Source organism: Triturus cristatus, chromosome 4_2 (genome assembly GCF_964204655.1).
Source record: "Triturus cristatus chromosome 4_2, aTriCri1.1, whole genome shotgun sequence".
Lineage (NCBI taxonomy): Eukaryota > Metazoa > Chordata > Amphibia > Caudata > Salamandridae > Triturus > Triturus cristatus.
The window spans coordinates 778,801,864-778,816,616 of NC_140586.1; the positions used below are offsets into that span (position 1 = coordinate 778,801,864).

General features: G+C 46.3%; 1 protein-coding gene across 1 annotated transcript in view; it reads left to right on the plus strand.

The window, feature by feature from the left end:
- Positions 1 to 14,753, plus strand: part of LOC146835028 (cytochrome P450 4B1-like) — a 235,963-nt gene that overhangs the window by 167,376 nt on the left and 53,834 nt on the right. The window contains exon 9 of the mRNA XM_085602689.1: positions 12,771 to 12,904. Coding sequence (XP_085458815.1) covers positions 12,771 to 12,904 — 134 coding nt within the window. The remainder of the gene's footprint in view (positions 1 to 12,770; positions 12,905 to 14,753) is intronic.

Genomic DNA, 14,753 nt, shown 5'->3' on the forward strand with positions numbered 1-14,753 from the left:
GATGACCTGCCTTGACACAGCTGGGGCTGGCACAACAGAAGTGTCCTTCTCCATCCTGTCAGGAGTGGTGAGGTCTTATATGAGCTGGCAAGTGCCTGTGGTGGGTGGGCTCAAGCTCGGTCTGTGACAGACAGAACAGGCGGGCTGGGACAAGAACAGTGCATTCTGGGAATTATAGTCAGGCTACAAGTCCTTCAAATAGTGCAGGGTCTAATTAGCACTGGCAGTTGCATTAAAACCAGACGTGTGGATAACATACGCCAGGGACATGTCACGTGTATTACATATGCTAACCCACAATGCAAAAGTGCTTACCAGATAGCACACTCACACACACACAAACAAAACTGGTCCAACTTATCACAAAGTAAACCCATTTACTTCATATGCAGATAAAACACCCAAGTGACCACCCCACAAAGACCATCTCTAGCAAGCACCACAAGTAGGATGACCATATTTTGAAAAACGTATCTCGGGACATTTGCCAAACATACAAGAGGGACTAGCATTTTAGAATGGCTCTGAATGACTTCAAGCTGTGGTCTACCTCACAGAGGTTCACAAACTTTACACGGTTAGACATGAAGATCAAGACTCACTTAAAAACAAGGTAATCCACTGGTTTAGGTCTACCCGACACTGCTAGTCAGTCATTAGAGATGACATCAAGTTTGTAGAAAGACTGTCCCTCCCACGGTCACATTGGGACATGATTGAAGTCCTCTTTTTTGATTAGGGTATGAGTACTGGATTATTGTCGATAGATTCACACACAATCACCCCTGCGAACTCCCTCATTTCTTTCAGATATAGACCTCCAGCCAGACTCTCTACTAGGCCAATGTCGATGCCTCCTGGGCCCATCTTATCAGTATTCCCCACACTCATTAGGGATGAATGGAGAGCGCAAAGTTGACTCCCGCACGAGGACCAGATGACATTAGTCAATCATCGAGTACCTCTAGGGCCATCACCAAACCCGCTTTTACCAGAAATTCACGCATCCCCGGACTTGATTCCCACTGCTGATGCGCATTGTCAGTTTATTGCTGCGGATGCAAGTAGCGGTGTGGTTGCCACCACCTCTGGGACCGTGGAAGGGGGGGATCCTGCTGACCACTCTTTAAGGTTTCTTACCTGGAATGTGGCAGGGATCTCTAAGCTTTTAGTTGACCCCGAATGGTGTTCCTTTGTGGACTTCTATGATGTAATTTTATTCCAGGAAACCCGGAGCTTGTATACCCCACACAGAAGTGGCTTTTCTGCCAATGCCATTAATGCCACCAGGAAGGAGTTGGGTTGACCCTCTGGAGGGCTAGCAGTATGGGTTAAAATTGCACTGGGGTCTAAAGTCAAGCTCCTTCATGTCAAATCCCAAGACCTACTAGCATTTGAGCTTACTCTGTACAGTGGTTGGGAAAATGGGATTATCAATGTATACAATAAAGTGGTGCGGGGCTCGGAGGAAACCAACACGTTTCACATAGTAGACCTCGCCCTGTCCCATTTCTCAGATAATGTCCCTGTTCTAGTGGCAGGCGATTTTAATTGTACATTTGAACCCCCTCGCCCCCATCCCACCAGATCTAACTGAGGACTGGGATTGTGAGTGGCAAATCCCACAGAAGGATCTACATACAGTCACGTGGACAAAGAGAGGAGCTCAGGTGCTGGATCTCACCTTGCAGCATGATCTGAGAGCCACAAATGGGAGAACTAATTCTGATGCAAATTAACCAAATACCCTATTAACAATGTTGTGGAGATTTTGGGAACTCGCTATGAGGCACTATACATTGAGATCAGGGACATGCTAAGACAGCCGGGTAATGCTAAAAAAAGGTAGGAAATTGCATTCTCCAGAGGTCAGCTCCTCAGGTTTCCTGGTACAACCAAGACTGCAGGACTGCCAAGGGGGCGCTTGTATGCACAGTAAAACAGAAAGCACGTCCTGAGGTTGTGCTATGTAGAGCCAAGAATAAGCAGGCAATCAAGACAGCAAAGAAGGAGTGGGAGGGCTCCTTGTGGTCCTCCTAACAGAAGGCATTGTTAGCCAAAGGTTGTAAGACCTTCTGGAGTAAAGCTGCGTACTGGCTCAAGGGAAATGAGAGCCCTGGAATTTACAGTCCAGCCTGAGGAGTGGGTAGTGCATTATGGTTCTCTTTATGAATCAGGTAACACAGTAGCACAGGAAGCCAGTGAGTGGTGGGGGGAGTTGCCTGGTGGTGATGGTGGTGCTCTACACTTTACTATAGAAGAAACGCAAGCAGCAATTTGCTCGTGTGTCTCAGCCCGCGCCCTGATAGAATTCCTAAAGATTTGTATAGAGAGGACCTAGTCCTCTGGGGCTCCTATATGAATTTGCTTACCAACTCAATTTTGTCTGGTATTCCTATTCCCCCTTCCTGGAAAATAGTAAAAATAGTCCCCATTCACAAAAAGGGGGACAGAGCAAAGCCGGCTAGTTATAGGCCTATAAGCCTTATTGACTCTCCTCAGAAAACTTTCTGTAAGTAAATCCTAGGAAGGATCCAAAATTGGATCCTAGAGTCTGGAATCCTGAGTGATTTACAAGCTGGCTTCCGCACAAAAATTAGTACCTTGGACCAGGCCTTTCGCCTCCTTTGCATTTATTGGAAGAAAGTGGTAGTTAAAGGAGGAAAGCTCTATGTGGCCTTTGTTGATCTACGGTCTGCGTTTGATCTAGTCCCGCGAGCTAGCCTATGGAGAGTTCTAAAAGAGTAGGGTTTACTGAGAAACCTTTTGGACGTTTTAATCAGATTACATTCATCAAACACAGCACAGGTGAGGTGGGGGAGAACACTAAAATAACAGAAACCTTCCATTCCAGTGCAGAGTGAGACAGGGATGTGTGTTAGACCCCACACTTTTTAATCTTTTTAATAACTTCCACTTTTTAGACAGAGATGGGTTTGATGCTCCAAAAATCGGCGTAAAAAGAGTTCCTGCTCTTCTTTTCGCCAACGACACCCTCCTAATTTCTAAATCCCCGCAGGGTCTACAACAACTCTTGAATGATTTCATTAAGTTTAGTGACAAGGGGCGTCTGGTGTTAAATGAGGCAAAAAACGAAATACATGATTTTCAGGAGAGGAATGGCCAAACCTTCTAAAATACCTGTGTTAGTTGGTAGTAGCAAACTGGAGCTAGTTGTTGCTTTTGATTACTTAGGTATTCCCTTGACCTCAACAACACACTGGGCCGCCCACATAGAGAAAGTGAAACTACAATTAATAGAGCAATTAATAGAGCAGACCGCTCACATTACTAAAATCCACAGGAAAACCCTGTCCAGGCAGTAAGCACCAGCTTTGGAAATCTAAAATACCAAGGTCCTAGGGGGGGGTCCTCTATGGAGCAGAACTCTGGGGCACAGGTAGTACTAATTGTTTGTCTACCACTGAAAATCGCTTTCTCAGATCCCTGGTAGACAAACCCTCTAGTACCCCTCTGACGCCCCTTTACCTGGACCTTGCTCATAGACAGCTGGCGCATAAATGGAACTACAAACTTCTCATGTTCTGGCACAGGCTGTGGTTCTCGGATGAGCTCACGTCCCATCGAGAGGCACTAATTGGCCTCTTGAAATGCCCCCAGGTAACTTCGATCCCCTGTTTCAGCTCTCTGAGGGATTTACTGGGGAGGCTTGGGATGGAGGGTTTTTGGTCAAACTCAGAAAGTTTGGCCATCACGCCAAGGGCTAGGTTAAAAGACATGTTTTGGGATGCACCTCAGAAAAGGTCTGCCAAAAACTGAGGGATGCTTGACTAATGAATTCCTAAATTTTAAACCTGTCACCTGTTTTGAGGATACCATTGATGAAATAGTTCCCCCTTTGGCACGTAAACTATTTTTACAGTTGTGTTACAAGACCTTACCTACAAAACTGTTTTGTATAAAGTGGAGCTGCAATGCTTTTAATGAGGATCTTTGTCCTGCGTGCGATGTCAGACCAGAATTCATTGTGCATTTACTCCTTTTCTGCCCATACTTTGAATCCTTGAGGAAAAAATTGACAATTCCGCTATGTAGACTGGTTGGCCTGCCATTACCTTGAGGTGCTGAGAATCTTGACTACCGATACATGCAGAGTAATGGTCTATGGCCTCTCCAGATACTGGCATGCTCTGTGGATAAAGCGCTCCAAATGTATTGTATGATGCACTGTACGGATCTGTTTTTACCATTCTCACTTTTAATTTTTTTTATGATACTTATGTTATTTAAAATCAATCATTTATACTTTGTATTTTATCTTTCTTGTGCTGTGTACTTTTATGATCTTTGTGATCGAAATAAAGTTACATATGAGTTATCTGGACTGGTAGTCTACAGAAAATCCTCGGAGCCAGGGTTCGCACACTGTTGCTGGACCCAAATTCAAAAACTAAAAGTCCCACGATTAGACGAGGCAACTCTTTTCTCTGGTCATCTATTTCAGTTCTGCAATTCCAAAGTTGTGTCTGCAAATCCTAAAATAGGGTCCACAAAAAATACGGGGCCAGGACACAGACCCAGCCCTGTGGCTGAATCCTCGCTGCACCTGGTCAAAGAGTGGTGCAGCTCCAGACCATATGTCCAAAATCCGCATCAGGGTTATTGCATCTCGGGCAGTGCCGCATCTCCACCCCATATATCACGTTAAGGCGGTGAGGTGTTAGATATATCATGTGCATGAAGTTAAGCTGTATGTACTGTAGGCAAGTATTCCTGGATATCTTCTTGGGAGAAAGCAAGGCTTTACGCCACGCCACATCAGTGAGCCCCCCCCCCCTTCCAAGTCTATCCCATCTCTCACTAAGCCCACTTATTAAAGGGCCGAGGGATGCTGCGACCAGCGCAGCATAGATCCACTTCACTAAGTGCCTAGCTGTGCCTAGTGTAAGTAAGGCATGTAGCTCCGAGTGAGTTTCTGGTTCCTCCCTCCCATTATCCCAAAGCGGCACAAATGTACGGTACAAGGCTTCATATTGTAAAAACTGACCAGGGGTAATCCATTATCAGCTACCAGATCCCCAAATGAGATCAGTGTCTTGTCTGAATAGCAATCTCCTACACTATCCAGCCCTGCCTCTGTCCATTGTACCAATTGTTCGCTTGTGAATACCGATTGGGGGTCACCACGTGGTAGCCCAACCAATAATCATGCCGGCGTATATTTAGCAGGGCGAAGGCCCTTATTTTGACACCATTTCCAGGCTTGCAATGCAGTACATTGTAACATTGAGCAGTAAGGTATAATTGTTGTCGGAATGAGCAACTTGGCCACCAACAAGTTGGGAAGACAGTCCGGATTGGCCAACTATGTGCCTTCCTCATCCACCCCCTCTACCCGTTATGCCAGCCATTGAAGTTGGGCTGCCAGCATGTAATATTCGAAGTTTGGGGCTCCCAGTCTCCCTTCTGCCATTAGACGTTGCAATGTCTTCAGAGACACCCATGGTCGTCTCTCTCCTAATACCAGACGTCGCAAGAGATTGTTCAAGGGACGGAACCATCTACTTGTCATCAGGACCGGCAGGTTTATGAAAAAATACAGCAGGCGGGGCAGAATAATCATCTTGGACAGGGAAACCCTGACCATTATGGGTAATTGAAGGTTACTTCAAAAGTGTACACAAGAGCGGAGGGAGCACAGCGATCTATTCAAGTTCCCTTCCTTCAAGTACTCCAATGAATAAAAAACATGTATGCCCAGGTATTTAAATGCGTCTTGTGCCCAATGAATGATCACAGTCAAGGATTCTGGCCTACTTATTGGACCACCACAGGAAAAAGGTAGGTTTTGGCTGAATTAACTCCAAGACCCGACTAGTGCGCGAATCTATCCAAAATTTGCAGTGCCTCGGAAGTGCCTGTATTGGCCTCTTCCAGGTAAATTAACAGATAATCAGTGTATAAGGATATGTTATGCTGATGCCCTCCGCCAAACTCTTTCCGCTAGGGGCTGTATAGCCAGAGCAAATAGTAAAGGAGAAAGAGGACACCCCTGACGCGCCCCGCGCGAAATCTTGTATTGCCTAGAGATCATCTGCCAGTTTTGACCTGAACAGTGGGTGAGGTATATAACAGCAGCACCCATCGTACCCTCTGTTCCCCCAGTCCTATACTAAGCATATCCTTGACCAAGTACTCCCAGCCAACTGTATCAAAGGCCTTTCCTAGGTCGACTGATAGTACCGCGGCCTGTTTTTTTAAAGGAGCATCCGTGTGATACAGGATAAAATAATGTCTGCGCGTGTTCTATGAAGTATTGCGCGACGTGATTAAATCATTCTGGTCAGAATGCACTAGGGTTCGCATATATGGTAGAAGCTTACCCGCCAAACCCTTACTCAGTATCTTAAAGTCCAGATTAGGCATGGAGAGAGGTCTGTAATCTGTTACTCCGGCCTCAGGCAGTTTAGTCTTCCGAAGTGGGATCACCAGTACAGTCTGAGTAGACCCGGGTAACTCCCCTGATTCATATGACTCTGTGTACAGTTTAACTAGTTGAGGTACTAATGAGTCTGCATATTTTTTATAGAATTCTGCCATCAGCCATCAGCGTTTTACCCGTTGCCTGCACAATTATAGCCGCTCTGACTTCCTGTGGGTTGATACGGTACCCCAACTCCTTTTGTGCCAAATTGTCCAGTGTGCAAAGCGCTAGTGGCTCCAGAAAGCTCCTGACGTCAGAAAAGTGTGCCCCCACTGGAGCAGTATAAAGAAGTTCGTAATAGGAACAAAACGCCTTGTTGATGCCCACCGGGTCATGTATAACTTCCCCCGCATCTAAAGTCAACTGCGTAATAGATGCCCCACATAGTTCAGGTTTAATTAATCTGGCTAAGAGAAGACCCAACCTGCCTTCCTCCTTCTGAACTCTGTCCAGATACTCCCTGTGGCTATAGCACCGTAAGCGACCGAGTGCTTTGTCGTATCTCCCACGGCTTTCCAATAAAGATAAGCAGGCTGTTTCCCCCGATCCCTGAGCATTCTCTAGTCTACGTAGTTCACCCTCTAGGCCCATGATTTCCTGTTGATGGTCCCTATGTACCCTGATCGTTTGTCCCATGCAGTGACCCCGTACTACCAACTTAAACGCCTCCCACACCATTAGACTGGAGGAGGCTGTGTGGGCATTAATGGGAAAGTATGACTCAATAAGCGCCCGTAACAATTCACGGAAAGGTGCATCCTCTAATGCAGAGGAGTTAAGTTTCCACGGCTGAATCGGGGGTCGACCCCCCAACGTTTGGTGCGTCATGCGTGGGCTATGATCGGACAATGTGCAGCCCAGGTACTCAGTATGAAGTATAGTACAAATAAAGTCCGGAGAGCAAAGTAACTTATCCAGCCTGGTGTACACCTGGTGAATTGGGGAGAAGAAAGAGTATTCCCTATTTTCTGTGTGTTGCGTCCTCCATGTGTCTTCCAAGCCCCAGTGGGAAATCCAACTACGGAAATCAGCTGCCGTGCGGTGTGGCTGCGCTCCCTGTAGAGGAGGATGCGAGCGGTCTGCCGAGATGTCGGCTATGCAGTTAAATTCCCCACCCAGGACTGTGAAACCCGTCATGTGGTTAGCTAATATAGGGGAAAAATTCTCTAGAAATCCCACTTGGTCATGGTTGGGAGCATAGATATTCCCCAAGGTCACTGTTTGACCAGCCAACCTCCTGCTGATTAGTGCGTATCTTCCATCCTTATCAAGGGACACACTATCTAGTGCAAAGGGGATCCCCGGCCTGATCCATAACATCACCCCCCGAGCAAAAGCAGAGGCGGTGGTTGCAAATATTTGCCCCTCCATCGTCGCTTCAGCTTCCCTGCCTCTTCTATATTCAAATGAGTTTCTTAGAGGTAAGCTATATGGACATCTCTGCGCCGTAAGTATGTATATATATTATGGCATTTAGCCATAGACCCCATCACCCATATATTCCACGTTAGGAAACGTATCACTCTATGGTATTGTGCCATAGTAGAAAGACAACCTTGGATGTCCACCCAGTGGGAACCCACCCCCGCCCTGCTCGTACATTCCTGCACCACCACTCCCCTCTGAAATGTAAAAAACAAACTAATCCAACAAAAAGACCCCCAAAATGGTCAACTCCCCATCCCCAGAGCAGTCCGACAATGGTCGGCCGCCCCAACAAAATTTTGTACATTATGCTCTTAAGTGAGGCTCCAATCTAGTGGGGCTCTCAATGAGATGATAAAGATAAAACATTATATATGGCGCGTAGACCTCCTAAAATGCGCTGGCCCTACTATAGAGGGGACTGACCAGGACCTGGGGCTGCAGGTGAAAAGCATCCATAGTTGCAGGGACCCAAAAAGAACCCCAAGGAAACCCTCCCGATCACCCTTCAATTCACATGTTCTCGTCTGCTGTATTTGGGGTCACCACCGGTAAATTGTTACTGTCACTATGGGAAGAATCCGAGTCCTGATCCCCAGTTTCCTTTGAAGACCGAGCTCGAGGTTCCGGAGATAGGTTCCTGCCCGTCATGAGCGCCGCAACAGCCTGCAGTGCCTCTGCTCTTTCCTTCTCTGTTTGCGATGTAGTCAGTCTTTTAGCAAGACCGCTCCGGTTTCTTCTTCTAACACGCTTCCCACTGGTTTCTTGGCCGTTGAATTGGAAGACCGCTCCTGGGTAGCCTTCGCTTTGTACGACTCAATCCATTTCCACGCATCCTTCAGATTGTCACAGTAGTGCGTGTTCCCATCTTGGATAATACGCAGCCGGGCAGGGAACATCAATGAGTACTGCGGACCCTCATCTCTCACGGCCCACTTGACCTCTATGAACGAGGCTCGTTCTCTCTGGACCTCTAGCGTGTAATAAGGAAAGATGGAAATTTTACTGTTGTCCAATATGTATGGGCTGTCTGCACGCGTCTTTTGCAGAAGAAAGTCTCTGTCACGAAAGTGCAAAAGTCTGGCCACGACCGACCACGGCGGCCGACCCGGAGCAAGCGGTCTGGTCGGCGCCCTGTGAGCCCTTTCCAAGGTGTAGCACGATGACAGGCCATCCGGGGCTACATTGGTTTTAAGCCACTGTTCCAGGAAAGACACCATGTCATAGTCTTCTGCTCCCTCTGGTAGCCCCAGGGCTCTGATGTTGTTCAGTCTAATACATCCTTTGGCATCTTCAGCCTTCCGCTCTAGTACGCCCAATCTGTCTGCCAACAACCCCACCTGCGCCTTAAGTAACTTCTGAGCAGGGATCAGGACTGCAACATTAGATTCCGTCTCATTCACTCTTTCAGAAAGTTTCTTGTGCTCTTCCCGCAGTAGTCCTAGGCATGCCAACACCGTGCTGATATCTTGATGAAAAGTGGCTTCAGTATCTGCAATTGCCTCCAGGATCCTGCTTAATTGTTGCTGCACCTATCCTTCCGTGCCTGAATGGGGCTGGTCTTGCATAGTATCTTCCTGTGCCAAGGTGGCCCCTGTCTGACGACCTCTGGGTTTGCCCATTTCCACCACTGGGCCGGGCGGTGCCCCTTGACGTACCCAGGGGGGAGGGGAAAACGAGCACTCACCAACTCTCCACCCACTGCCGGGCTGCACCTAGCTCTCGTGGGGCAGCCTTGCTGATCTATACGGCCTCCGCTTCAGACCCTGCGCCACAGCCACTCTGCAGACTGCTCCGCTCAAACGCTGGGTCACGATGATGTCACCGCAAATACCGACTCCCCACTATATTCCTTTCTGGTGTGGGGCCGTTTCCAGAATGCACTTGGTGGGTGCTATAGCCCCAGTCGCTTCCAGTGGTCCGCTCATTCCCCCACGACTGTTCGGTGGTATGACTGGCCTCAGCTCTGGCGAGACCGCCCAGCGATTTCTATCCACCACGGTTCCTGTGTGGGGCAGCGGGCAGCAACCCAGGGCGCACCTTCCTAGGCCCTGTGCTGTCCACTCTGTGGCCAGTATAGCATGGGGTAGTATGCTGTATACCCACTCCTCACTCCTTGTGTTCACTCACCGCACTTTGTATTGGGCCGACGAATAAACAGTTCACATCCAACATGCCAAGGACAGGCACAAGGGTCAGGCTATCCGTTAGTTAGTAAGGGCTCATCCAATCAGGGCAGGACAAAAGTTCCCGAAGCGGGGCCCTTCTGTGTTTCGCTCCCGGTGGCTGTATGCACTCATGGCCCTCCAATCCCCAGATCCGAGCCTCAATCCATCCCCCTGTGAAGCGCCCTGGGTATCAGAGTTGACGCCACCAGCCTCTCTGTGTCCTCCTCTGCACCCCTGCACTCTTTTTTTATGCCCGGTCCCTCGCGGATCCCGGGCCTCACGGCTCACTCCCCGTCAGTTGCTCGCTACCGGGATGCCATCTTGATGATGCACGGCCTTAGCCGACTCCCAGGGCCAAACTTGTCACTGCAAAATTCTTTAAGTAAGGCAGCAGCCCACAGCTTAGGGCGCCCCCTCCTGATCTCCACGCTTACCGCTACCGACTCTCACTGTGCATAGAAATCAGGCAGCATACTCACGGTACTCTCCCTGGGCTCGCTCTCCACATGCTGTATTTGGCTGGCTAGGAGTCAGAGCACAGCTGCCATGCCAGGGTCAGGCACAAGGGACAGGCAGTCCATCGACGGCTCGCGGCGGCGCTCTTCAGTCCCAAGTTCATTAAAAGTTTATCCGACTGTGGCAAAACTGGCGTTTCCGAAACGTGCCCCACTGAGTAATGTTCCCGGAAACTGGCTCATTTCACTATCCTCCGAACTCCGGGTTTGGGCCTCAATCTGACCCCTTGCTCCTTACTGTCCAAGGTGTGCCAGCTATACGCTCGGGGTCTCGGCGCCCGTCCCGCCGGCCTCTCCTCTTCTGCCGCAGCCACTCTGCACTCGGTCACAACCTCCTTGCAGGTCCCGGGCCTTGCGGCACACTCCAAGTCTGTTGTTCACTTTTGACGCGCCATCTTGAGGGCGTTCGACCTCCGCCGGCTCCCGGGGCAATGCTCGCCCCTGTCTCTCCTGTGGGTGCTTGAGCCGTCAGATGCAGCCATGCTCATCAGTGGAGTTACCGGGCCAGTTTCAGCCCGCTCCCAGGTCCCTGCAGCCAGTAATTCACGTCAATAAACTCGGGCTGGCGAGGAGCTCCAGGCTCATGCGTCCGCCATCTGCAGCCTCTTGGCTACGCCCCCTTAAAGGAGTAGATTATAATAGTACCTAGAATGTTAATTCTTAAGAGTTTCATGAACCCAGTTTCACGGATCTCCACGGATCCAAAATTGGAAGAAAATAAAATCTGAAAGAAAAGAGTTTCTTTTTTGTCTCATTGTCCATTCAGGTATGTGACGCTCCATGAGGTCCATAGAATCAAAGCTCTCGGATTGACTAGCCAAAACATCATGATAAATTTTCCTAACGCGATGACTCAGTCCCCAAAGTCCTGTAAAAAATGTAAGGGGCACATAAAGGAGGAGGATAAGTACACCCCCACTCCCAGACTCAGAGTATACCAATGGAACATCCCACTACAGTAAATGCCTTTTAAAAAAAACACCCTGATGTTGCAGTGGTATTCGCTCCCCCTAAACCTCAGCTACCTTAATGTACATGTTGGTCCTTTCTCATGTTCCACATAGCCTCAACAAGAGGCCCACAAGCCCCAATGGAGGCCCAACAGAAGTCCATTAGGCTTGCCAAATGGACACAGTCCATGGCCTTGAAACTTTCCAGGGGTTCACAAACCATCACAAAGGATCCATCAACCCTAAAAAATTAGATTAAAAACAAAAAAAACTGTGGTGTTTTGGGCAATTTTGCTTCTCTGCTGCATGCAGAAGAGAATCATAATCAGTGGGGGGGCTGTCCTCCCACAGCGCATTGGGTGCTGAGCCTGGCCTTTGTCTAAGCCCTGCAACCAACTACGACTGTAAAAGTACAGACACAGAGGGGGTTGGCCACCCCTGGTGGGGTGCCTTTTGAAAGTGGTTTATGAGCAAAAAAAAATAACTGGAAAACAAAGGTTTAAGTGAAGGTAGGGCTTTAGCTATGGTTGTAAGATCTAAACATTGGTTGGAAAAAACTCAGAAATGCACTGAAATAAACAGTTAAAGTGCAGTTCTGGTTAAGAATTAAAACAAAAAAACTCATACACCAGATGCATTGCTTATGATGTCCCTATATTTAGACCAATAAATAACGCCTAAACGCACCATGATATTAGCTAACAACACATATTTAAACCACTAAATGACACTTCAATCTTTGTCATCGCTTTCATGGTGTTAAGGATAATTTGATATGTAACATCATCCTTAAGAGTATTTACAACATTTATACGTGCATCTCACATCAAGAGTGAGGTCATGAGCATTCCATTGGGTGTGCGGCTCATAGTTTGCTTGGCTGTTGTGCGATTTAACGATTTCAAAGGCAAACATAACATGTGAATTTCAGTATTTTGTTGTTTTAATATATGAATGTCTTTCTTTTTACTGTGGAATATAGCAATATTATAAACTAAAACCTTTACAGATCATATTTTAAGGTAATCATAAATTGTATGAATGTATGTAAAGAAATTTAAAAACACAGAAAGCGACTTTGTTAACTTGCAAAAAAAGTTTGATAGACAGCCATTGCAGCCTCATTTTGGAAAAGAATGATCCATCTCTGTGCTAGGCAATGTAAGTTCTGCAATACTTTATACACTAATCAGTTAATCTTTAAACAACATTTTGCATTCTGTACCCTGTCCCACAATTTTTACAATCACAATCCCAACCATTTCAGGGATGATCTTGGTAAGATGACTTACACCACTATGTGCATCAAGGAGTGCCTTCGCCTCTATCCACCAGTACCTGCCATCTCGCGAAGTCTAACCAAACCAATGAATTTTTTTGATGGACGGACATTGCCAGAAGGTATGAATTTTAATTCAAGATAAAAACCACTGTAACAATTGTAATTAAGGCTGCCTGTTTTCTGATTTTGCGGATTTTTACAGATAAATACAGACAGAAAATAATGTGTTTTCTGTCTGCTTTTATTTTAAAAAGTGGGTAAATGCAGACAATTGTGCTTCTTTTAAGTGACTCTTGTGCTGTCTTTCATGAATTAAAGCCCAACAACTGAGCAGATGGACAGCATGGGAAATTATCAAACAGGATGAAATTTCTTTAAATAACTGCATGTTTTGTGGTATAATGCTAATATTTACCAGTGGGTGTACAGTTATGTAATATTTGGCAGCTTAAATAGCTAAAACATGACGGACCTCAAAGTATGAGTGTGCGTCTATCCGTTAAATAAATATGTTTTACAACTTCATTTATACGCAAAACACAAAATAAATATGGATAAATACAGATAAAATGGCCCAAAAATAAATATGATAGATACAGATGGAAATGTTTAAAAAATAAATACCATAAAACCGGGAGCCCTAATTGTAATACATTTTTTCTCATGGAAACATGATAGGATGGCTCTACCTTAATACAAGAAAAAGCATCAGTTAAGATGAAAACCCACCCAACACAATTCCTATTCCAAGTTCCTTTCATGGATCCTTAAAGCAGAAGAGTACTAGAGAGCATTTAATGCCAGATATGCATAGCTTTTTTCATTTAGAAATGGCCTGATTCGCAGGCAGTTTGTGATACAGTAACCTAGTACTGAATTGCAAATTGGGTTTCCGATTCAGTCCAAGGGCGTCCCTTCCTAATACCGAATTGCAGTGGTGTGTGTGAACATTCTGCTACTGAAATGCGGAAACCCATTTGCAAAGAGGAAGGTGTGGTGTCCAATAAGCTCTTGGTTTGCTGTGTTTTCGGGCTAAGAGCAGTTGGTGGCACCTTACAAACCTGAGCGTGGCTTGCACTACTTGTGGAGTATTTGCCTGCTCTGTCACCACTATATCTTGTCCTTGGTGCCTCGGTAACTGCTTCCAGCTTTTGTTCTGGTTAGTTGCTGCCAACAGGTAGTTTACTGTGATGGAAGTTTACCAGTGTACTGGTTGAGCTGGGACATAGCGTCATCTACTGTCAGTTTCTTGCACAGCAGTCTTTTGGCTATGTTCTCTGGATTTAATGACCGTGATTGGCATGATTTTGACTGTCAATTATTCAACAGCGTCCAGCACACTGTTTCTATCTGAAAAAAAGTGCTAATAGGTGTTTATGACATTTTTAAGCATGTTATATAATAGAAACTGTACTGTAGTGGTATTTTAATTGAGATGTTCATAATGCTTGAGTGAGAGGCATTTAGAGGCACTAAAAGGAAAATAAATGCTTTTGATTCCAATTTTTTAATTTGGTGGGCAAAGTTACCCTGAAGGCAGTAATGCAAAACATAACACCTCCCCCATTTTTCGAAGTAATCTACGTGAGCCACTTCTTAGATGGGTGAAATGGAAGAACGTTTTTAAAAATTATGTCAAAGTATGTGGTTAATATAGGTATAGAAAAGAAAGCAGCTTTGTTGTTCCATTGCTTAGGGTCAGAAGGTCAGGAAATATAAGATGATTTACCTGAGTTAGAAAGAGATGTGGTAAGGGGTCTTAATGAAGATGAGGTGTGTGTGAAGAAATCAGATCTACATTTTATGCCTAGGGTATCTAGTATTCTAGAGCAGTATCGTTTTGACAAATGAAGGCAAGAGGAAATTGGGACGTCTAATAATATAATATTTTGTTTCATTTGCTGCTACCTGAAAAAAGAATTAGGGATCAATTTGTACTCTGTTGCAATTCTGACAAAATCCATGAAG